We start from the raw sequence: 25,863 nt of genomic DNA, 5'->3' as shown, positions 1-25,863 counted from the left end.
CCCACAGCGTTATAGGAGCTGGGCCTCCTGCTGACCCTCAGATGACTTAGGGGTAGTGGAGTGGGCGAGAGGATGACCAGGGCAAAGCGCAGACAAAAGCAGATATAAATTACTGAGCACTGTATTCGTCAGGTTCTCCAGAGAAACAGAACCAATAGGAGATAAATATATAGAGAACTGGCTTATGCATTTATGGGGGCCGAGAAGTCCTATGATCTGTAGCTGGCAAGCTGAAGTCTCAGGAGAGCCAGGGCTACAGTTGCAGTCTGAGTTTAAAGGCCTAAGAACCCAGAGAGCCGATGATGTACATTCCAATCCAAGTGTGAGTCCAAAGGCAGGAGAAGACCTGTCTCAGCTTGAAGACAATCAGAAAGTGAATTTTCCTTTGCTCAGCCTTTTTTGTTCTATTCAGGCCTTCAACAAGTCGGATAAACCACCACCGCTCTGGGGAGAGCAATCTGCTTTACTCAGTCTACAGATTTAAATATTAATCTCACCCCCAAACACCCTCACAGAAGCACCTAGAATAATATTTAATCAAATATCTGGGCACACCGTAGCCCAGTCAAGTTGATACTTAAAATTAACCCCACAAGCACCTACTATTTACCAGGTACTGTAAGAGGCACTAGAATGGTAGTTTCCTGTGGTTTAGTCTAGAGCTGCTCCCACTGTTGATGGAGATGTTCTGTGTCATTCAACAGAGTAGCCACTAGCCACATGTGGCTACTGAGCACTTGAAATGTACCCGTGTACCTGAGAAACTGAATTTTAACTTTTAATTTTAACTCATTTAGATATAAATAGCCACGTATGGCTTAGTGGCTACCATATCAGATAATACAGGTCTAGGGAAAGAGGGTAATAAACAAGTAAACCAACAAGTAATTACACAATGTGAGACTTATGCAGGAAAAGGATAAGGTTCTGGCTGCGGTAGGGCAGAACTTCTTTAGATAAAATGGTCAGAGTAGGCCTCACTGAAGAGGTTATCAGTGTTAAAGCTAAAGCCTAAAAGGCCTAAATCTTGAGAAGGAGCAGGCAGATAAATAATTGAGGAAATAGAGTCCGGGCAGGAGGAACCACATGCACAAATGTCCCAAGGTAGGAAACTTCGTATTTGCTTTGAGCAACTGAATAACATCCTCCTTGACTGGAGGATGATGGAAAATGTGTTGAAGAGGAAAACAAGAACAGCCTATTACAAGAGTGGGAGGCAACCATAGGAGCTTGGATTTTATTGAGGTAACTTACAGTTACATTTTTTAAAGATCATTGTGGCTGACTGCTGCGTGGAAAATATATGAGCCTGCAAAAAGATGCATCGTGTGTGTGGTTGCTTGAGTGAATTTGCTACTTTGGCTCTCCTCCCAATCAGAATATAATCTTTTTAATGCTAGTGTGTATTTGTGTTCAAAAGGAATATGCACTTTGCATCAATATTAATTTATGTGAAAGTAATGGCATGTATATACATACACTCTTGAGCTATTTTAAGTACAAAAAGAAGGAAACAACCTGTTAAATATGTTGAAAATAAAGAATTCTGTAGTTAAAACTATCCAATAGATACATTTCTAAGAAGTACCTATACCAGTTACATAAATGAAATAGCTGCATACAAACTCCATAAGATTGTCCTTGGACTCTTGAGAGAGGTCAATTTCTGGCTGTAGAAGAAAGAAAAGGAGGAGGAATTTGAAACAAGTTGAAAAGACAACCATGAAACTGACTAATGTCAAGCAAAGAGGACCCACAGAGAAAGATTAAAGCAATTGGAGTTAATTAATTAACCTAGGGAAGAGAAGATTAATAAATTATTGTGAGGATATGTAGAACTGCTATTCAGAGGGTAAAGTCTACTTGGGGTTGCAAGTATCACTGGATAGAAAACTGAAGCCTGCAGACTAAAACTGCAGAAGATGCTGTTTATGGCTGTGAAACTCTGGAATCAGTGAGGAAAGCAGAGTAATGTCCTTTCATGGAGGTCTTTAAAACAGAATAGATTCTCATCATCAGTCTCATTTGAAAGGTTTAAGTGTGATCCTGCCCAAAGGCAAGGTGCTGAACGGAATGACTTTTCAAGGTCCCAGCCAGTCAGCCCAATGAGACCACGCAGCTGATGGTGTGCTATGATTTTCTTTTGTTTACCCATATCTTACTGTTTTACACCACCATGTGGCCACACTGAGTAGAAATGCTATAAATTTTGAATCTGAACATAGGCCTTGAGAAATGTCAATAATTCTCATACTTTTAGAATTGCACAGTCTGTTTAGAAATATTCAATGTGTAAAGTCACCTGGCATGAATATCTTTATATTGTACATAGTGATCCTTTTTCAGTATTAATTTGGAAAACAACACTGATACTTATCGTATAAATAATAACACGTCAAATTCTTTTATTGTGTATTTGCTATTTGATAGAAATAGGATTTGATTCACAATAAGCTGAGTTCATGACATAAAAATCTTTTATTTTAGATGCATATATATTTGAAAGCCAGATTCCGACCCTTTTACATTTAACAGATGTATTAAGTAAATGTGACTTCAGAAAAAAAAATTTTAAATGAATTCAAATACAGTATCAAAAGAATGGTAGATTTGCTTGCAGAAAAACAATAATTGTTGACACATTTCTAAAGACATCATGTTAAAAATAATATTAGGGCTTCCCTGGTGGCACAGTGGTTAAGAATCCGCCTGCCAATGCAGGGGACACGGGTTTGATCCCTGGTCCGGGAAAATCCCACATGCCGTGGAGCAACTAAGCCCATGCGCAACAACTACTGAGCCTGCGCTCTAGAGCCCGCGAGCCAAAACTACTGAGCCCACGTGCCACAACTACTAAAGCCCACACACCTGGAGCCCGTGCTCCGCAACAAGAGAAGCCACCGCAATGAGAAGCCCGCGCACCACAACCAAGAGTAGCCCCTGCTCACCGCAACCAGAGAAAAGCCCACACACAGCAACAAAGACTCAACGCAGCCAAAAACAATAAATAAATAATATAAAATAATTTTTTAAAAAATAATAATAATTTTAAATCCAACACATTAAGACACTGTGCTTCCTGGTACTTTTCCTCTTTAATTTATGTAATAAATACATCAGCATCCGTTAGCATTTATTAAGCTCTGATATGAGCTGAATGCTGCATTGGATTCCACATTGGACTAACTAAATTGACAAAGCCCAGTCTGCCCCTCCATTCCCATGTCACCTCTAGTACAAAAGCTTTCTGTTAAATACAGACAGTGAGGTAGACCTAGGGCTAGACTGCTTGTGTTACAATCCTAGTAAACTATGTAACTCTGTAGGCCTCAGGATTTTTGTAATGAGAATTAAATATTTTTAGTTTAAATAAATAAATAAAATAATGCTTCATCATTTAATCAACAAATATTTACTGAGTGACGACTACACTATATAGTGCCACACTAATAGTGCCAGGCACTATCCTAGGCACTGCAGAGAGAGGAGTGAATCAAACAGACAAAAACCTCTGCCCTCTGGGAGCTTCCATTCCAGTAAAGAGCTAGATAGTAAATATCTTAGGCTTTGTGGGCCATAAGGTCTCTGTCATAATTATTCAACTCTACTACGGTAGCACCAAAGCAGCCACAGACAAAATATAAACAACGCACAAGTGAATGAGCATTGCTATGTTGCATTAAAACTTAATTAACAAACCCAAGTGGCAGACTAGGTTTGGCCCACAGGCCATGGCTTGCTGACCCCCATAGTAGAAGAAGACAACAATAAACACCACCAAAATGAAAAATAATAAAATAAACACTATGTGGAATGGTGATAAACACTGTGGAAAAAGCAAAAACAAGCAAGAGTATGGATGGTATTGGAGTGTGTCAGGGTAATCCTTACTGAGAAAATAACACCTGATAAAGGCCTGAAGGAGGTGAGCAAGAGAGTCAGGGGTGTCTAGGGAAAGAACATTCTAGGACAGGGACTGTCAGGTGCAAAATCCCAGAGGCAATAGAGTACATATTCTTTTTGAGGAAAGCAGGTGGACAGTTTGGAGCAAGTAGGAAATAAGATCAGACAAGTAATATGTGACCAGATGGCATGAGGCTCAACTGCCATTTTAAAGACTGGTTTTCACTCTGAGTGAGACTGAAGCCTTTGCAGTTTTAAGCACAGCAGTGACCTACTCTGGTGCACTGATTTTAATGGGATTGTTCTGCCTGCTGTGTTGAGAATAGACGGAGGGAGAAGCAGGGAGTCCAGTTTGGAGTCTGTTGCAATAATCCCAGTAAGACATGATGGACCAGATGGTAATGCTGGAGGTGGTGAGAAGAGGCAGGATTCTGAAATAGGTCAAAGATAACCAGACCAGAATTTTATCTTGGATTGGATGGGAAATGTGAGAGAAAGAGAGGAATCAATGATGACTCCAAAATTTTTTGCCTGAGAAACTGGATAGATGGAGAAGACTACTAGAGCTTGGGGAAGAGGAAAAAAGGAAGATCAGGGTCTCAGGTATGGAAATAAGTTTGAAATACCTATTAGGTATCCAAGTAGAGATGTTGAAAAGGCAGCTTTTGTCAGAGTCTGCAGATCCAAGAAGAGGATTAAACTCAGGGTATAAATGTACGAGTTGTCAACCAATGGATGGTGTCTAAAACCATGAAACTGGTGAGATCACCAAGTGATTAAGTACAGAAAGAAAGAGAATGGGTCCAAGCATTGGGCCCTGGGGAGCTCCAAGTTTAGGAGTCCAGAGGGATGAGGAGACAACCGCAAAGGAGACTGAAAAGAGCAACCAGTAAGACTGGAGGGAAATCATAAAGAGCAGAGTTGTGGAAGCCCAGCAGGAAGTAGGTGCTGGAAGAGAGAACAATCACACCAGTTACACCTGAGAGTATGTGTAAAATGAAGACTGAGAATTGAGCCACTGTGTTTAGGAGTGTGGAGATTATTAGTAGCATTGACAAGAGCAGTTTCAGTGAAGTGGGAGGAATAAGAGCCTTGTTGGAGTGAGTTTTTGTGAGGGGAGTTTTGTTCTTTCCTTTGCTTGGGTTTTCTTTAAGAGAAAGAATTAAGTTAACTGGAAGGGAAGTGAATCAAGAGGGGTTTGGGGGCTATCTTGTTTTGTTTTAAGGTGGTAGAAAGAACAGCATTTTTGTGTGTTAGTAGAAAAGCCCCAGGAAAAAAGGAGAAATTTAAAGAGAGAGCAAGAAGGAAAGAGAGAAAGAGAAAGAGAATTGCTGGAGCAGTTTCCATGGGTGGGCAAGACAGGATGCGATCTGGTGCAGAACTGTGGGTGGGCTGGATTCACATTCTGCATGTAAAGGGCTTATCATGGTACTCACTCAGCACTTAGTAAATCTCAAAACCCACAGATATTAAACTACTAGAGTCTGTCATACAGAGTGAAGTAAGCCAGAAAGAGAAAAACAAATACCATATGCTAACACATATATATGGAATCTAAAAAAAAAGGTTCTGAAGAACCTAAGGGCAGGACAGGAATAAAGACGCAGACAGAGGGAATGGACTTGAGGACACGGGGAGGGGGAAGGGTAAGCTGGGATGAAGTGAGAGAGTGGCATGGACATATATACACTACCAAATGTAAAATAGATAGCTAGTGGGAAGCAGCTGAATAGCACAGGGAGATCAGCTTGGTGCTTTGTGACCACCTAGAGAGGTGGGATAGGGAGGGGGGGAGGGAGACGCAAGAGGGAGGGGATATGGGGATATATGTATATGTATAGCTGATTCACTTTGTTTTACAGCAGCAACTAACACAACCATGTAAAGCAATTATACTCCAATAAAGATGTTAAAAAAAAAAAGGGCTGGCTAATGTGATCTTACGGTTCCAGTGCAGCTACAACATTCAGTAGATTAATGAAAGTAAGCTGAATAGAATAAAGATGATGACAGGAGGACATTTAGAAGCAACAGTGAATCACACTGACTAGCATCTAGGATATTGGTCTAAAGGAAAACAAAGATACCTGAGGAAAAGTAGGCAGAGTGATGGGTTTCTGTTTCCTTTTGACTCATGAGGTGAGTTAGCCAAAACTAGGATCCCACAGGTACTTGACTCCTTGTAGATACTCTGGGTTAATTAATTAGTTATCTTTGCCCTTTAAAAACTCAGCATGATGAAAAACCGCTACTCTTGCCTCACAACTATTGCATGGTATACGTAATGTTATTTCCACGCCCTTTTCACGTTCTTCCACTGATTTCTACACTGATACATAAATGCTAAGCTGTAGGACAGAACCATGGTAGGGAACCAGACAAAGGAAGGTGGGTGGTAAAAGTATAACTGCCATTGCCACTGGGAATAAAATGGGGTTGGAGCAACTACAACCTAAATTGTGTTCCTAATATGAACACAACTCTGTGCCAGGTACTGTAAGAAATACACTATACTTATGAAAAATATCCCAGCAAACATGCAGCTCTATGAAACCACAGTTTGTTATTTAACACAGGTATCTTTTTATGATTATAATAATTGTGCTTCACTGAGGGCAGGTAGCAAATTTCAATGAATCTTAATTCCTCACTTATTTCAATATAAATTTGGAGATGTGTTCCTTTGGAAAAAGACTTGAGCCCCCAGGTGTCATAAAATCATACTTAAGAAAGTAGCAGTTTGGTGGACTTCCCTGATGGCGCAGTGATTAAGAACCCATCTGCCAATGCAGGGGATACAGGTTCAATCTCTGGCCCAGGAAGATCCCACATGCTGCAGAGCAACTAAGCCCGTAGGCCACAACTACTGAGCCTGTGCTCTAGAGCCTGCGCGCCACAGCTACTGAAGCCCACACGCCTAGAGCCCATGCTCCACAACAAGAGAAGTCACCGCAATGACAAGCCAGCGCACCGCAATGAGAAGAGTAGCCCTCGCTCCCAGCAACTAGAGAAAGCCACAACGAAGACCCAACACAGCCAAAAAATAAATAAATAAAAATTTTTTTAAATCATGCAAATAAATAAAATTTAAAGAAAAAGAAAGTAGCAATCTGACAACACATTATAATAGAAAAAGCAGCTTTTGGAAAACATTAATAAAAATGCTAAAACTCCTAATTTTACAATGGTGAACTCAAAACCAACTCACCAAAAGCTTTACAAATGCAGGAAAGACCTAGAAGCCCACTGTAGTGACCTACCTCCTCTTCTCTCACAATTGTTCCAATCCAAGGATGGCAATAACTAATATAATAGAAACAATAGATTCAGATTTTGCTTAACTCAAGATACTGCGTCTATGATCCAGGATTATCTTTAACAGTTTTTTCATGCTTCAAAATTGTAATGTTTCTTTCCTGAACTCTGCTCAGTAATTTTAGTACAATATGTATGTTGTCCCTGAAATATTTAAGGAGGCCTGTGACCAGAATGTATAGAAGCTGGAGTCTGACTATTGATTGGCAATTATATCAATGCTTGCCACCTGTTGCTCAACCTAATAAGTTGTTTATCTTAGAGTTAGGCAAACCATGCCAAATCTGACCCAGCACATGTGTTTAGTAAATAAAGTTTTAACAGAACACAATCGCCCTTATTTTTTAACTTATTGTCTACAGCTGCTTCTGAAAGGCAAAGGTGAGTAGTCATGGCCCACGAAGCCTGAAATATTTACTATCTGGTCCTTTACAGAAAGAGGTTGCTCATCCCTGGTTTAACTAATAGCTGGTGTTCTCATTAAGCAATGTTTGTTTGAGCCATATTTACATATCCAAATGCTGAGGGAAGGAGGAATCAGAGTGCAGAATCAAGTCATCACGTCAGAGGACCCAACTTCTATGAATACAATGTGTGCTGTCCTTGGCAGTGAGACTTTACATTCTTCCTTGATTTCTTATAAATCCAATTTATAAAATAGATTTCTATTAGGTGACAGGCATCTACATGTCAAGTAGACTTCCTTTTTAGGTTGTCAGGGGAAGAAAATTTTTACAAGTGTTTCAATCAAAATGCAAATATTTGAAATTTACTTTGCCCCTCTCTAGTCTGATTTTTATAACTTGTTTTCTACCCCGTACATGTTCATGCAATATGAAAACCTCCTAGCTCATTTTATCTTATCATTAAACTAGGGCTTTGAAAAATATAAAAGGATTTCTGAAAGATTAGGTATTCTTAAATTATTGCCAGTTATTTTGAAATGTCAGTGGATAGCTTCTTTCCAATACCACATGTGTAAAAAGAGAAATGCTGAGCTGCGTAATCCTTCAAATGGTGGTGTTTTTTCCCATTGTTAACCTTTAGAGTCCTAATTTTTGTCTGTCCTCAGCGAGAATCTAAACATTCTAATTCTTCAGCGGAGTACCATAGTAAGTTTATAGCTGCTCTGCCTTAGACAACATATATATTTAGGGAAGGAAAATTTCTAATTCAATTTACAATTATGTCAGGAAACAACACATATCTGCAGGCAAAGATAAGAGAAACATTCAGGGTACACAGTGATAGGTCTGCTTAAATAAATAAACTTTTGGTACTAGTGATTAGGTACACAGGATTATTATATGTCTAATTGGCCAACGTGACAATTTGGAATTACTTCCAGTCACATTTAATTGGATTTGGAATCTCTGGAGAAAAGAGAGGCCTAGCAGAGAAACAGCCATAAAAGTAAACTGTTTTTCCAAAGGGTGCTAAGCAATGAATTAATATCCATTGCACAATAGTTTTTAATATGCCCTCAGCTTAATAAGACTAATGTAGTGGTCGTACACACTAGATTCCAAAACTAATTCAATTAAACACAAAGGCTGGGGGAGGGGAGTGTTTGTTGAATTGGAAATTTTTTATTTTCAATTTTAAGGAGACTACTTTAATCAGAGGTGAATAATCTTCAACTTAGGTAAAGTCTGAGATATGCTTTAGTACCAGTATAATAGTTAGCTATATATGCTATGCTAGGTTTGAAGGTGTTCTAGAGTCTATAAAATATATGTTACTCTATAAATGCTTTGAAGTTTAATAAGAGGTAACCAAAACAAAGCATTCTCTCATAGTCTTTAAATATTCTTATACTGTACAAACAGAAAAGCAATGTAGAAGACAAATGGTGTGTTGCTTCTCTTACAGTTTTAGTTTTGGTACCAAAAAAAAAGACCTACTTTCTACATTCTAAAATGTGCCTTATGCTTTGCTTAATATTAGTCTAGACAAATTTATACATTACAAAATCTTCTTCTTCAGTATTTATATATACTGCCTGTTATAGTTTTCCTTCTGTCCTATAAATTTGTTTTTTCAAAAAATCTGTCCTTGTTCTTAGGAGTGCCATGATTGCTGACTACATGTTCTGGCTCTGTGGAGGAAGTGAACAGTCTATAAGCAAGCTCATCAAACTATACTGGCAGGTAAAAATTGATGTCCCAACTAGGGAGGAGGAGCCCATTTCATTTTTAGAACCAAAATGAAGGATTGGTGCTAAAAAGACTGCTGAAAAAGGGAGCTCTGGGCATATCAATCAGAAGGACACTACTCAGTAGTAATGTATTTATAATGAAGTAGATTTTCTGAGACTAATTTTAAGGGCAAAATTCAAGGTTGTTAACCCTTGGCCCATACTTCAGTTTTACAACCCAATATAAATTTTAGACATCCCAGGAACTACTTTCCCTGGCGTGCTGCTATAAAGACATGATCCTTTAAAAAATGAACACTGTATTTTCATAGATTCTTCTTAACCTATGACCTGTAAAAGCAGATGCTAGAAGTACTACCAATTACATAATAAAGGAAAATACAAAGATCCACTGTATTTGTGGGGTAACGTAGTACTTGAAACACTTAACCAGTAATAAACTGCAGATCATCTTTTTTATTTATTATTCAAAATGGCAGCAAGAAGTCATACCAAAGGTCAATTAGATGTCAAGACGAGAGTCAGAATTTCTTAGAATTATAAAAATTTAGAATTTACTAGTTCAGTCTCCTTCACAACATACAAATCTGTTCTTATCCTATCCTCTCCCCACAAATTGTCAATGACTTTCTGATGAAATATATTCAAAGTGAAAAGCACACTTATCCCCAAAAAACATCTAATGTGCTAATTATTAAACTGTTTTCCTCATTAAAATAGATTTCTACTCCCTTAAAACTTCCATCAAGTAGTTCCCAGTGAGGCCACATGGACCCAATGGAAACCCACGTCCAAACGAAATATTTTCAAATATTTGAAAATCCAGTACAGAAGCCAACTCCCTCCTCCAAATCTTCTCGTCTCCAAACTGTGTGTGGCCTTTTTTTTCTTTGCATTTCAAGATGGTTTAATGTAATTGAACATGAACCTTTTCAACCAACTAGAATAAGATCTGCTAAAACACTAATATGAAAGTGAGAAATAATTGTCAACAGTCTTCTGATACTTCCTGATTTTTCCCACATTTTCACTATTGTGTCTTGGCCCCTAGTTTTCTGTTTCTATATCACATGTTGTCTTCAGTAAACAATAAAGTATTAGGTTTATCATATAAAATTTTCATTAATTTATATGGTTCTGTCTAAATATTTGGAGCTCAATTTACCTAAAAATAAAGATTTAAATTAGTCCTAATATACTTGACACCTGTAAATTGACCTTAAAGTAGATAAAATTATTATTATTTCAAAAAATTATTAATTTGCTAGTAAGTGCAAGACTTTCCTAGGGGAGTCTGGAACATGCAAAACAGTAGTAGTTGCTTATGTATGTAAGTAAATAGTTGTAAAAAATTGCTAGATATGAAAAATAAGCAAATAATGTCTACTACATAGATATAGTAAAAGAAAAGGGCTTTTTATTAAAGTATTTCAGAGGCTTTTGAAGAAAGGTGGGAAAGGAGTTGAATCTTGAGGGTTAGATGATATTCAGCAGGCCTGGCATTTACTAGTTCCCAAACGAATGTTTGTTTCAATTTATTCATTCATTAAACAAACATATATTGAGTACCTACTGTTTTATCTACATTGAACTAGGAAAAAATAGATTCAACGTTGGTGCAACCTAAGACAGGTTAAGAGCTTGAAAATTTTGTAAATAAATTTTTGTCTGTTTTCTTTAGCTTTCAAAGAGCATTAATATCCCTATTTCATTTACTTAAAATAAAACAAAATTTTTTACTAAAAAAAATCTCCACTTACCAATACGTGCATGTTTGCTATACAAAAAAGGAATTAAAAGGGCTTCCCTGGTGGCGCAGTGGTTGAGAATCTGCCTGCCAATGAAGGGGACACGGGTTCGAGCCCTGGTCTGGGAAGATCCCACATGCCGCGGAGCAGCTGGGCCCGTGAGCCACAATTACTGAGCCTGCGCGTCTGGAGCCTGTGCTCCGCAACGGGAGAGGCCGCGACAGTGAGAGGCCCGCGCACCGTGATGAAGAGTGGCCCCGCTTGCCACAACTAGAGAAAGCCCTCACACAGAACCGAAGACCCAACACAGCCATAAATAAATAAATAAATAAATTTTTTTTAAAGAAAAAGGAATAAAAAGAATACTATTACTTTACTATTCTGCATTAATTAAAGATAACAAAAACCTATTTGTCCTTGTATTCTCTTTTTCTCCTTTAATTTGAAGCAACGTGGTATATTGAAAAAGGGTCCTCGTCTGGAAGTCAGATCTGACTCAGTCCAAGTTCTAACACCAGTGTCTAACCTAAAACAGGCTAGTCTCTAGAGGCGCTTCAAGTAGAAAATAAGAGGTAACTAGCATAAGACATTTGAGAAGGTCTATTCTTAAAGCCCATCTTAGCTCTAAAACCTCATGTTTTCAGGTACATCTAAATATGATGTCATACACCTACTGAATGGGAGAAAATATTTGCAAATGATATGACTAATAAGGGGTGAATATCCAAGATACATAAACAGCTCATACAACTCAAATCAAACAAACAAACAAACTGATTAAAAAATGGGCAGAAGACCTGAATAGACATTTTTCCAAACAGGACATGCAGATGGCAAACAGGCATCTGAAAAGATGCTCAAGATTGCTAACTATCAGGGAAATGCAAATCAAAACCACAATGAGATATCACCTCAAACCTGTCAGAACGGCCATCATCAAAAAGACCACAAATAGCAAATGTTGGCGAGGATGTGGAGAAAAGAGAACCCTCCTACACTGTTGGTGGGAATGTAAATTGGTGCAGCCACTATGGAAAACAGTATGGAGGTTTCTCAAAAAACTAAAAATAGAATTACCATATGACCCAGGAATCCCACTCTTGAGTATATATCTGAAAAAAATAAAAACACTAATTTGAAAAGATACATGCACCCCAATGTTCATAGAAGCATTATTCACAATTGCCAAGATATGGAAGCAACCTAAGTGTCCATCAACAGATGAATGGATAAAGAAGATGTGGTATATATATATAAATATATATATATATATAATATATATATATAGTGTGTGTGTATCTATATACACATATATATGTATATATACATATACACACACACACACACACACACACACACACACACAATGGAATACTACTCAGCCATAAAGAAGAATGAAATTTTGCCATTTGCGACACGGATGGACTTGGAGGGCATTATGCTAAGTGAAATAAGTCAGACAGAGAAAGACAAATATTGTCTGATGTCACTTATATGTGGAATCTTAAAAATAAAATAAACTGGTGAAGATAACAAAAAAGAAGCAGACTCAGTGATTACCAGTGGGGAGAGGGAAGAGGGGAGGAGAAATATAGGGGTAAGAGATTAAAAGATACAAACTATTATGTATAAAATAACCTACAAGGATATATTGTACAACACAGGGAATATAGCCAATATTTTATAATAACCATAAATGGAGTACAAGCTTTAAAATTTTTGAATCACTATATCATGCAACTGTAATTTATATAGTATTGTACATCAACTATACTTCAATAAAAAAACAAACATGATGTCACAAATTTAAGGAAATTTGTAACATAATTACAAATGTAATTATGTTATGGAAAAAAGTAACATGATTAGAAAACACATCCTGCAGATAAGTTCCATAAACAAAACCCCTCTAACCTGCCCCAACATCAGCACACCACACCAGTATCTCAATAGTTATATACTTCCTTCTGCTAGACACTCTCTCCCTGATCTTAATTCAAATGCATACATCTTCCCACAAACCTTGCTCGGTTCTAAGTCAAAAGGGGTTTTTGGAACACTGCCAGAGAGTATGCAGTCCATGCCAACTTTAAAGACAGGGCCGTCCCACTACCCAAACCACCGTGGCAATTACACTGTTGAATGTAAGAACGCCCCACACATCACAGACTAGAAATTATGTCTGCATGTACATTTGTAGACATCCATTAAGGCTGAAGAGATAGGGGCTATTTTCACTACTTTTGTAAGTGGAGAAGTCACTATATAATCTGCCTTTCAACCACATAAAATCCCTACCACCCTGGTCAGTTATTCTCTTAGAGATGTTAAACAGGGAATGGAAAATTTCAGAATGTAAAAATTTAAGAACAAGTCTACACCTACTCTCACAGATCGTTGACTTACAATCTCTTAGATGCAGAAGAACAGACCTTTGCTTTGGTGAGCTCAAGAACACCTTTCAACTGCATTAGGAATACTTTCCATGTCAGCAACTCAGCAAGGAAAAAAGGCATAAAGCTCTACACTATATGACAACTCATACTGGGATATATCACTTTCATTAAGTGTTTGCACCCGTTATTCTATAATAGTATCACCTCTTCAGAGCTAGAGAGAGTTGGAAATACCTTGTCACACCGTACCTGCATTCATACTTCTACAACCTGATACTCATCTTCTGTTATCAGCCAGCCTCCTCTTCTCAAACACCCCCAGACCTCATCACAATTCTGAACTAATTAGCAAAATGGGAAGTCCCTAGTTAGGCTGGGAATTAGCCATTTTGAAGCAGCGACTCTTATGTATTTATATGTTGTTCCTAAAGTAATAAAATTATTCCAAGAAGAACTTTAGAGTAAACTCTAGTCTACCTCCCAAGCCCCCTGACCCTTAGATCCAAGGATAGATTTAATAGCCTCAGGAGCTGAGCTAGATTTAATAGCATCAGGAAATGTAAAAACAAACAAGGCTTCCTCTTCCACTCCTGTTTCCCTCTCCTGTTTTCTCGCCTTCGTTTTCAGCCATGCTCTCAGACACGTGAGTTACCTGGTGTGCAGCTTTATCTCCTGCAACGTGAGGAACAGAGCCAACTCTGGTCTGCATCACTCAGCAAAGTGGAGTGAGAAAAGGCAATAACAGCTACTTTTGTTTCAGAACTCCCATGAAACGAGTACAGAGGAACCCCACTAAACAGGGGCAAGCTGCCTGATCAGTTCATTTCCCACCTTGATTGTTCATTTTAAATTTTCTTTCTCTTTCTTTCTTTCTTTCTTTCCTTCCTTCCTTTTACTTCCTTCCTTCTTTCTTTCTCTTTCTTTTCTTTCTTTCTTCCTTCCTTCCTTCCTTTCCTTCCTTCCTTTCTCTCTCTCTCTCTCTCTCTTTCTTTCAAGTCATAAACCCCTCTGAGAATCTGATTCAACTGATAAGCATCCACTTAAAAACAATACTCATAAACACATACACAGAAAAAAATGTGCTTATTATTTATCTCATTGCATTGGAAATTGATCTACACATAGTTAACAAAACAGCATTGACAAGGAATTATGGCTTTCTCACACTTGTGAGAAGGTTGTACACTTTTTCTAGAATAAGAAACTGAAATAACATATTTGACATTGCATCAATGTCAATGTTTCATTTAATGGCAATAAGAGGTAAAATTCTGATTCACAAAGTCTGATAGCAAATGGAGTCAGAGCTCCTGTAGCTCACAATATCTCACACGGGGGATGTGTCAAGAAATACCAAAATTCATATTACATCATTTCCTTTGTCCTCAAGTCAATGAGATTATCTTTGTTAACTTCATATTATCAAGGCTATCTATGTCAGCAATTTGTTTCCATTCTAAAGTCATCTGGACAAAAAATGACCTTCATAAGACATAAGCCATTTGCAGAGTGTCTGTAGATTTTTGTCTCTAGAAACTCTCCAGACTTTATCAGTCTCACCTCCAATATTAGAAAATTCAGATTTCTGTCTGACTCCACCAACCTCATTCAGAATAGCAGCTCGACCAAAAAAACTCATCGTTCTTCAGCAGTATCTCTAATAGTAAATTCAGCATTTTGATCAAAAGATTTGCCTCATTTATGTAACTAAGATATGAGCCATTATAAAGCTAGTCCTGGAATGAACTTCTCACATCCAATTTGTTCTAAGAAGGGGTTTCTTTTCTCTTAAAAAAAAGTTAAAAGGATTAACCAAACCAAATCTCTACTAAATCTCTTCTCTGGATTGCCAACACACTTCTCTAACAGGAAAGAACCTCATGGTGTGCTCTTATATCCTGACAAAGATTTACTGAAAAGGCAATGATTTGAGTTCTTGGCTCTGAGGAAGCTGAAGACTTTCACAGCAGTAGAAGGACCTCTTCGGGGATTGTTGGAAGGGCTGTTGACACTAACACGGGCCCATGTAAAAAGCCTGACATGTGGAGCATCTTTCTTAGTGAAGCAGCAGAGGCTGAGGAAGTGCCAACTTCTCGGGTCCTCCATCTGTGCAGAGAATACCAAGACTTCCCATCCAATTCAAGTTGTACTTGGCATTGAAATGTGCACCATCTTAAAGATATCAATGGCCTAAATGGTTTCCAAGGTGGGCTCACCAAAAAGAAATATTTTTTGGTGTAATTAGTCTACTTTCAAGGGACAAAATCAGGAGCTGGCTGCCCTGAGAGACAAAAGATTTTCCCCAGGCACATGCTTGAGGAAGATGGTGCACAGTTTGTGGTCCCCTAAAGCCCTTCCATGGCTTTCAGGGGTTCACAGACCATAGGATAAGACACTTGCACTACTCCTTCTCTTTCCAACAGCCCTTTTTCACTTTGGTATTGGGCCTAACAGGAGACATTTACTGCTTCCAGCACTCAAAGCAAAAAATAGCACCCAGAATGTTAGTGTCATATAGTGCCTCCTCAGACGGCACTGTAGACATTCAAGCTTGAAACCTTTCCAATCCAGTGTCTCCAGAATCCTCTTAAGTTAGTGGATAGCCTTCTTCTTTACTTTCAAATTGTATTTGTCATTCATATTCATTCAGCACATATTTATCAAGCACTTATTAGTGACCATGTGTTAAGCACCATGCTATGTGTTGGATATACAGCAGTGAACGAACGAGACATCACCCTGTCTTCAAAAGCACATATTCTAGCACAAAATACTTACCAAGAAAAACAACTGGGACTTAAATTAGACATCACTTCTTAATCTGTTTTTCTTCCACAATACCGTCAAAGTACCAAAAACCATCATGGTTTGACATGAAACTCAAACCAATAAAATTGAGAATATTTTGGTATAATTGTTTTGTTGGCAATTTTAAAATTCAGTGCTTATGTTAATTCAACAAGTATTTGTGTGTGTGTGTGTTGTGTGTGTGTGTGTTTTAAGTTCAGAATTGCAGACAACCTTTGTGCTTTAGTTGAGTTTGGGATTCATCGGAATATTTGGAGAAGGTTACAGTTTTCCAAGAGTCTTTTGTCTCATTGGTTTCTGTGCTCACAGGTGTCTTCATGCAAATTCTAAGGTCTTAGCTATTAGCTTCTTCTTTCAAAAGTGGAGATCGGGCTTCCCTGGTGGCGCAGTGGTTGAGAATCTGCCTGCCAATGCAGGGGACACGGGTTCGAGCCCTGGTCTGGGAAGATCCCACATGCCGCGGAGCAACTAGGCCCGTGAGCCACAACTACTGAGCCTGCGCGTCTGGAGCCTGTGCTCCGCAACAGGAGAGGCCGCGATAGTGAGAGGCCCGTGCACCGCGATGAAGAGTGGCCCCCACTTGCCACAACTGGAGAAAGCCCTCGCACAGAAACGAAGACCTAACACAGCCATAAATAAATAAAATTAAACTTAAAAAAAAAAAAAAAAAAGTGGAGATCAAGGTAGCAGCAAGCTAAAGGATTTCTCTGCACTAACCAGAGAATGAGGTAGGCTACCTTAACACTGAAGAGAAGTTGACCTCTTAGACTTAACTTTACACTCCAGTTCTTTGTTTTTCTCCTTGATATTGCAAAATCATCCCAATATTAGTCATTTACCTGGTAAAAAGTTATGATATCTCAACCTCAGAATAAAAATAAAATCTTTAATATGAAATTACAGGCAAAGTAAGGTCAAGGAACCACAAAATTTTTATTATCTTTAACAAAACACCTACATATTCTGGAGAAGAAAAAATGTGTTCTCTCTAAAGATTTTCTTCTTGTGAAAATTTTTTCCACAGAAGGAACAAAATAGAAATACCATATGAGCATTTCTCTTAAATGGCCTGTAGTTAGTTTATTTATTTATTTATTTATTTAGCCTGTCAGGCAGAGAGTTTATAAAATATTTGGACAAAGCATGTCTGAGTACAATCTAGGGCTTACAGTATTTGTTTTTTGTTGTTGTTGCTGTTGTTGTTTTATTTTTTTTTTTTGATAAATATATTCAATAAAGCCTTTACTGAATTTGTTACAATATTGCTTCTGTTTTATGTTTTGGTTTTTTTTGGCCGCAAGTCATGTGGGATCTTAGCTCCCCGACCAGGGATCAAACCAGCACCCCCAGCACTGGAAAGCAAAGTCTTAACCACTGGACCACCAGGGAAGTCCCTAGGGCTTATAATATTTGGATTATATATAATTTGAGAAACACCAAAGCTACTAACCTAAAAATATTTTCCCTATCAATTGCCATATATTATGCTTAAATTCCCACCATTTGGCATTAAGTCTCTAGTCATCCCCAAGTACTATGAAAAAGAAATTTTATCTAGAAGTGCTTAACTCATTAATGGGTGACCCCTAGACACAGTTGTGGGAATTAGTTTGAGACTTTCCTAATCTCTTTGGAAACATGAAAACAGAATCCTGAAGGAACAAGATGCGGAAGGAAAGGTAAGCTCTGATGAGGAAAGGTGACAACGTTCTGGAATATAGGGAATGTAGACTGACCAGAGGGATCTTATGGAAGCAATGGATATCTGTGCTTCACTCTATGAAGGAAAGGAAGCAAAAGGAAACAGGCAATATAGAGCAGCAGAATGAGGTCAAACCTCAGATTCACAACATATAACTTCTAGTTCCAATGCTAGGATTCAATTGTGGGTAAATTACTTCATTTCTGTATTAGTCAGCTACTGCTACAATAATGCTGTATAACAAATCACTCTAAAACTCAGTGACTTATAATAATCATCAGGTTAACTTGGGTTTGACTGATCTAGACTGGTCTTGGCTGGGCATGGTTAGGCTTAGCTCTAAGCTGCAAAGAGGCCCAAGTGTGATCCACATGTCTCTCATCCTCCTTAGACCAATGGCTACCTGATGTCTGTTCTTCTTATGGCAAAATGCAGGATTCTAAGAGAGAAAGCAAAACCATAGAAGCACATTTCAAGCCTCTGCTCATACCATGCTTGAAACATTCCATTAGCCAAAGAAAAGCATGTGGTCAAGCCCAAGGACATAAATTCTTCTGCTTACTGCAAAGCCATGACAAAGCTATTGATATGATATTCCTATAGGGAGGGGGTAAATTGAGACCAGCAATGTAATCTACCACAACTGCTCTAGACTTTAGTTTCTGCTGCTATATGATGAGGAAGCTGGCTTAGGTCAATGGTTCTCAAACACTGGTCCAGCTGCATCAGAGGCACTTGGGAAAACATCTGAAGTATTAGATCCTCAGAGTTGGGTGAGGTTCTGAAAGTCATATTTGCCTACTGACCCCCTAATAGGTGATTCTGCTGCATAATCATGTGCTAGATGGTCTCTAAGACCATTAATAATTTTTTTTAAGTTAATAACCAACTTAGCCTACCATAGAGTTTATGTAGGGCTTCCCTAGGTGCACAGGTTGAGTGGCAGATGACCTGCACAGGTGATGCTGCCTAGCTGACAATGTAACTGATATAATCCATAAGCCCCAGCTTCTTCCCTCCCTCAGTCTTTCCACTATATATAGATGCCTCCAGTAAATGAGGCAAACTGTGCTTCCCATTTTTAAAGATCAACAACTGCTCTCCCTCTCTCACTATGATGTCAGTCAGGTTTTCTTGCCCACCTCCCATCCTGAAAGCAGACTCCTTGGCTGCATCAGGATCCTTTCTTACATTCAGTGTTACATCTGGACAACAATGGGCACTGCAATATTTTTTAGTCACTTGCCTACAAAGAGATTTGTCCATTAAGCTAGGCAATACTAAAATTCTCATTTTATGAATTCTCATACTTTTTAGTTAGAAGACAGGCTAAAGAGGAAGTGTCCGAATTGAGATGAGAGGTAAAAGAGAGCTTCTTTTCCTAGGTCTTAGATAAATGTAGAAATGAATTTCTCATCTAATTATTCATTCCTGTTTATATATTCTTTAATGATATGTTTCTATGGTTACCAGCGTTGTTAAATGCTGCCTGTGTTTCATTTTGCTTTGATGCTATTTGAGGTAGTATGCCAGTAAAAGAGGTTCACTTTTAAATGAAAGATGTAACTGAGGCATGTATTTGATCCAAGGTTGAGTGTTCCCGTGAAGGAGATAATGACCGTGACATTATTTTCTGTTTGTATAGTTTTGCATAGTTTTCCTGTTGATGTTCTGTGAGTGTCCCAGGGACTAGGAAGGAAGAAAGGAAGTAAGGAAAGAAAGGAAGGAGGAAGACAGGGAGGGAGGGATGGAGGAAGGAGCCTCAACCATACACATATTAAATTCATGCATACATATCAGTACTACATATTCGATGGCATTGATTTGACCAGACTGTCAAGTAGGTAAGGTTGCTTTATACCTGCCCCATCCCTCCCTTCTCCCCACACTGTCCTGCCTCCTCAGTCCCACATGTACATGTGAAGAGGCAAAGCCTTCTTTGAAAACTGAGCCAAACACTCAATTACTTCACCTCAGTGTGAATTCTAGTCAAAGTGCCACCTCTTCGGAGGTTGTGTGCCTTTAAAACCCTAATTCTCACTGAGAAATAAACAGCTTTGTCTCCTGCTAAAACAAGTCAGGCATCCTGATCATACAAGAATGTGGAGACAGAGCCTCAGAATGTGCCCTGCAGGGGGCAGCACACTTCACTTGTACATCAGCCCTATCTATCTGCAAGTTGATAATTCAAGCTCCTTCGAAAAGAGTGACATCATATCAAGCAAGAAAATTAATCCTCAGCCACTCCCGAAGAAATATTTACTTAGTACTCTTCTTCAGAAATATATGTGTGTGTGTGTGTGTGTGTGTGTGTGTATCTTTTTCATGGTGCTGGTTTGCTTTTGCAGTAATATCCACAGGCGATTAAACAGAGTCAGCTTTTCCTTTTCTTTTTTTCCCTCCTAAAAAGTTTTTTGGGTTTCTGACAGTTCTTACGGGAGAAAAAAAAAAGTAACCTCTAAATTTCTTTTCATTTTCCTTCATTTGAGAATGATGTGGGTTTCAGAGATCTAAGGCAATTTGGGCCTTCTTTTACCTGAACAAATTTAGGTATAACTATTTGATTCCCAGAAGTCCTGTGGCTATTCTGCTCGGTTGCCATGAGGTTATTTTATTTATTGATACATAGAGGCTTTGCCTTCCAGTTCAAATTTGTGAACATGTTGATTCCTTCTTTGTTTTTGTTTGCATCCAAAAATCAAAAATTGTTATGAGCAAAACCAAATTTAGAGGGGTTTATGGTTATCTTTCATATTTCCCACAGATACTTATGGGTTATTGATTTAAAAGCTTGCTGATAAATTGAGGTCACTTTTTTTTAGCAGTTGGAGATGTGGAATAACTATTCCATGAACTTATGAAATTTTTTAAGCTGTGTTCACCCACCCAGGTATAAGATAATCTGTGAAGGTCAAAGCTTTTAATGTTTTTATTTATATTCAGCCATCTTTTTGATGGTATTGCACACCAATTAAAAATAAATTCTCCTCTTTTCTTGAAGTCATATGATTGTATTTTCCTCACTGATCTTTTTTCTAATAGATCTTTATTGGAGTATAATTGCTTCACAATACTGTGTTAGTTTCTGTGGTACAACAAAGTGAATCAGCCAAATGCATACATATATACCCATATCCCCTCCCTCTTGAGCCTCCCTCCCACCCTCCCTATCCCACCCCTCTAGGTGGTCACAAAGCACCGAGCTGATCTCCCTGTGCTACGCAGCTGCTTCCCACTAGCTATCTATTTTACATTCGGTAGTGTATATATGTCGATGCTACTCTCACTTCACCCCAGCTTCCCCCTTCCCCACCGTGTCCTCAAGTCCATTCTCTATGTCTACGTCTTTACTCCTGCCCTGCCACTAGGTTCATCAGTACCTTTTTTTTTTTTTTTAGATTCCATATATATGTGTGAGCATATGGTATTTATTTTTCTCTTTCTGACTTACTTCACTCTGTATGACAGACTCTAGGTCCATCCACCTCACTACAAATAACTCAATTTCGTTTCATTTTATGGCTGAGTAATATTCCATTGTATATATGTGCCACATCTTCTTTATCGATTCATCTGTTGATGGACATTTAGGTTGCTTCCATGTCCTGGCTATTGTAAATAGTGCTGCAATGAACATTGTGGTACATGTCTCTTTTTGAATCATGGTTTTCTCAGGGTATATGACCAGTAGTGGGATTGCTGGGTCATATGGTAGTTCTATTTTTAGTTTTTTAAGGAACCTCCATACTGTTCTCCATAGTGGCTGTATCAATTTACATCCTCATCAACAGTGCAGGAGGGTTCCTTTTTCACCACACCCTTTCCAGCATTTATTGTTTCTAGATTTTTTGATAATGGCCATTCTGACCGGTGTGAGGTGATTCTCACTGAGGTTTTCTCATCTGTAACGTGAGATAATAATGCTTGTTTTCCAGTGTTGCCTTAACAAATAAACAGAATTTATTTATAGCACTTAGCCAATGTCCAGTGAACACAATTAATAAATGAGTTTTCCAGATTTATCAATGAATTAAACAAAATCTACATAGGTAGAGTGCAAGAGCAGGTTGCTCTCTGGTGACAGAGTCAGTTCATACAACCTATGTCTTGTCTTCATATTAAACATCCTAGGATTCTTTCAACTTCTTCTACAATATACACTTTTTTCAAGGGCATCCTTGACTTTTCCACTCAAAGTTGTCTTGCATAGCAGCCCGAGAGATAAAACAGATTCTTGGTAGAAGAAGCAGTACAAGCCTGGGAACCCAGTTCTTGTCCCAATCTTACCATGCTGTGGGGGCCAGCCATCCACACCCTAAGACCACCAGTCAAGAAATACAGTCAGGGACTTCCCTCGTCGTCCAGCGGTAGAGAATCTACCTTCCAGTGCAGGTGACACGGATTCCATCCCTGGTCAGGGAACTACGTTCCCACATGCCACAGCGCAGCTAAGCCCGCGTGCTACAACTACTGATCTCACGCGCCTCAATGAGAGAGCCCGCGTGCTGCAAACTACAGAGCCCATGCGCACTGGAGCCTGCACGCCACAACTAGAGAAGAGACAACCCACACGCCGCGACTACAGAGAACCCCATGCGCCGCAAGGAAAGATCCCGCATGCCTCCACGAAGATCCTGCGTGCAGCAGTTAAGACCCGACGCAGCCAAAAAAAAAAAAATTAAAAATAAATAAATAAGTAAAATATAAAAGAAAAAGAAATACAATCAGAAAACAACATACATACCGTTAGCAAAAGGAATATCTACTTTCAGGTAACTAAACAAAGTATAGAGATGAAACACACAACAACCACAACAAAAAGGGTCCTAAACTGTGTTGGCATTTACCACTGAACACGGGCTGAAGCTTGTTAGCAATACCCAGTTGTGCTTATGAAATAATTACTGGTAATACAGCTATGTATTCCTGTGATACCTTTTGGTGATCCATTTTAAGTCATCAAGAATAAAAGCTCTGTGGCATCCTAAAGAGTCTGGAGGCTGCTGAAACCCACACTTGTAGCTCTGAGTCTCTATCAGCTAGTGTTTCTCCAATGTGCAAGCAGAAAATTATTCAGGGTCTTTAGAACAAGAACATATTTTATATTCTATTTCCAAATTATATGTGCTTTGCCATTAAATAAGTTAGACCAACCCAAGCACATTATTAACTTCCTCCATCAAGAAGCCTTTCATTTAATTTTTGTAAATGTTTCTCTTTGAGAGAGGCATGCTAATTGATAGCATATCCTAAATCTTATGAGCGGTTGGTGGACAAAACAGTCTTCTTATGGCCAGTAGGAGTGAAGGATAAATATTCTCTTTTGTGTTAGGATTATTGTTGTGAAGAGGATCTTGACCTGGTTTAGTTTTGATGTGGTCCATTTGTTTCTTTGTTAGCATTAGAGTCAAATTCTCCTTGTCTCTGAAGACAGGAATTAGACAGTCATGAAAAAAGAAAATGGAAACTAATACTTGATCTTATACTTCTAGGAAACAATCTAATTACAAAGATGAAAACTCTCTCAATGTAAGAGAGAGCATTGGTTCAAGAGACTTGTGTTCTTGTCTTGCTTCCATCTCTAATTTTGTGACCTCAAGTGAGTCACCAGAACTAACAATCCTCAGTTTCCTGATTATAAAGTTGAGTGATTTTAAAATAATATCTTAGGTCCCTTCCATCTCTTTAGTTCCATGCTGAAGGGGCATGGAAATAAAATCCTGCTACAAAATCTAAATGATTAAAAATTAACACAGGGTAAATTTTGGGCATTAAATGCTGAAGTTATTCAGCTAATGGAAGCATCATATATAATCAAAACCTTAGCCCTAACCTCATTGGCGAGTGAACAGTGGAGTACATACACATACACACACCCACACACAATATGTGGTATATATATATATGTTCTAAAATTCTATAATACTCTATACACTGCAAAACTAAGGTAAATTAAATACTTTAGAATTTAAAATGGTATTTATTGTGACTGTTTTAAACAGGACAGGTTGCAAAGTAGAGAATTCAAAACAGCTATATAAAAATTTGCTTACCTTCGTACAAGTAACCTGTCCATAGAATATTTGGTAATTTTCAGAAAATGCAAATAAAAATTTAAATACCTTGATTTACACTGCATGACAATATTTATAACTTTCATATCACTGGGCTAATAAATGCAATGGAAAAGCTGCCAAATATTCCTTTATATTAGAAAAATATGGAACTTACAGTGAAGGTTGTTTAATAAAAGAACTCTCATAAATCCAAGGAAATATTTCAGCATTAAAATGTTGATTATCAAGGCAGGGGCAAACAATCAATTATTACATATTGTATTCTGACATATCACTATATTAATAAAATTATCATAAAAATGTCAATCCAGGCTATTTCATAAATGATACTATGAAGACGTTTATAGGTAAGTCTCAAGGTAAGATATTCTGCTCCTTAGGAAAATCTGCTCTTTAGGTTAAATCTAAATTTCAAGAAAATTGAAATCTTTCTAATTAAATCTATATATATTCAAAGGGATTAAGTTTGAAAAATATTGCTCAAAAATTTTATTTTTCCATTTTCTAGAAAATTCTAGGTATCATTCAAATTTTCATCATTATTAATATAATAACAAAGAGCCATATTAACCACTAAGGGCTAAAGGTTCCCATTCAATCATTTATAGCTTTCAAGTATAGCACTGCTTCCTTTGAATCTAATAATGTCAATTCTGAAGATAAAACAATACAATCATATTCGTCCACTAGGAATACTTACTTAGATGGACTTTAGGAGGAATAAAGGGTAGGATATATAAAAACATTTATCACACTGCTAAATGAAAAGTTATTTTATCTTAAAGTAGCTTTTTTTTCTTTACTTTTTTTATAACACATAAGGCTTAGTAGAAAAAAAAATGGATTATGAGAGAGATTCCAATTTTCCTTTATTATTGTATACTAGGGTAGACTAACTACTACAACAAACAACTCCAAAATTTCAGTAACTTAAAACAATAAACGTTGATTTCTCACTCACAGTATAGTCCAATGTGGGTGTTCCTGGTTGGTTCTCCTCCAGTCAGCAACAGGAGAACCCATACTCCTTCCATCCTGTAGCTCAATCTTCCTCCACATCCTGGGAGTCTTCCTCTCTAGGCAGCTGATAAGGAAAGGAAATAGAAGAGGTTTCTATTCTAGGCAGGGTTTTATGGGCTAAGCCTGGAAAGAGTATCACTCCTGCCTACAAATTGGCCTTCACTCAACCACATGGCCACACCTAACTGCAAGGGAAACTGCCTAACCACGTGTCCAGGATATATATATATATGTGTATGTGTGTGTGTGTGTGTGTGTGTGTGTGTGTGTGTGTGTGTGTGTGTGTGTGTGTGTGTATACATGCACACATATATATATATTATAAAATTGTTCTAAAATTCTGTAGCACTCGCACATACTGCAAAACTAAATTAAATACTTCAGAATTTAAAATGATATTTATTATGACTGTTTTTAAACAGGAGGGTAAAGCCCAGGAGGTAAAAACATAATTTTCCAAAGAGAAAGTGAAATATAATATTTGAGACCCTAATTCTAAATTCCATAAAATTAAAAAGCTGTTTATTCTTAGAAAAGTCACTTATGCCTCTCCAAGTCACTTAAGTCATCTGCAATTCAGTGAATTGAGCTGGAAAATTCCCAAGGTTGCTTCCAGATCTAATCTTGTAAGTAAAGAAATTTACTGCAATTATGGTCAACCCGGATACCGGGGGCATTAAAGGAATAATTTGATAATAATATATAATAATTTTATCACATTTTCTAATTAGTGATA

At 37.9% G+C, this 25,863-nt stretch overlaps 1 protein-coding gene across 1 annotated transcript in view; it reads left to right on the top strand.

The window, feature by feature from the left end:
- Positions 1–25,863, top strand: part of SPATA16 (spermatogenesis associated 16) — a 237,058-nt gene that overhangs the window by 138,981 nt on the left and 72,214 nt on the right. Inside the window, exon 4 of the mRNA XM_036850729.1 lies at positions 9,284–9,368. Coding sequence (XP_036706624.1) covers positions 9,284–9,368 — 85 coding nt within the window. The remainder of the gene's footprint in view (positions 1–9,283; positions 9,369–25,863) is intronic.

Source organism: Balaenoptera musculus, chromosome 4, assembly GCF_009873245.2.
Source record: "Balaenoptera musculus isolate JJ_BM4_2016_0621 chromosome 4, mBalMus1.pri.v3, whole genome shotgun sequence".
In the NCBI taxonomy this organism is placed as follows: Eukaryota; Metazoa; Chordata; class Mammalia; order Artiodactyla; family Balaenopteridae; genus Balaenoptera; species Balaenoptera musculus.
The sequence above is the reverse complement of the archived record's forward strand: the minus strand, read 5'-3'. Positions and strand labels throughout refer to the sequence as shown.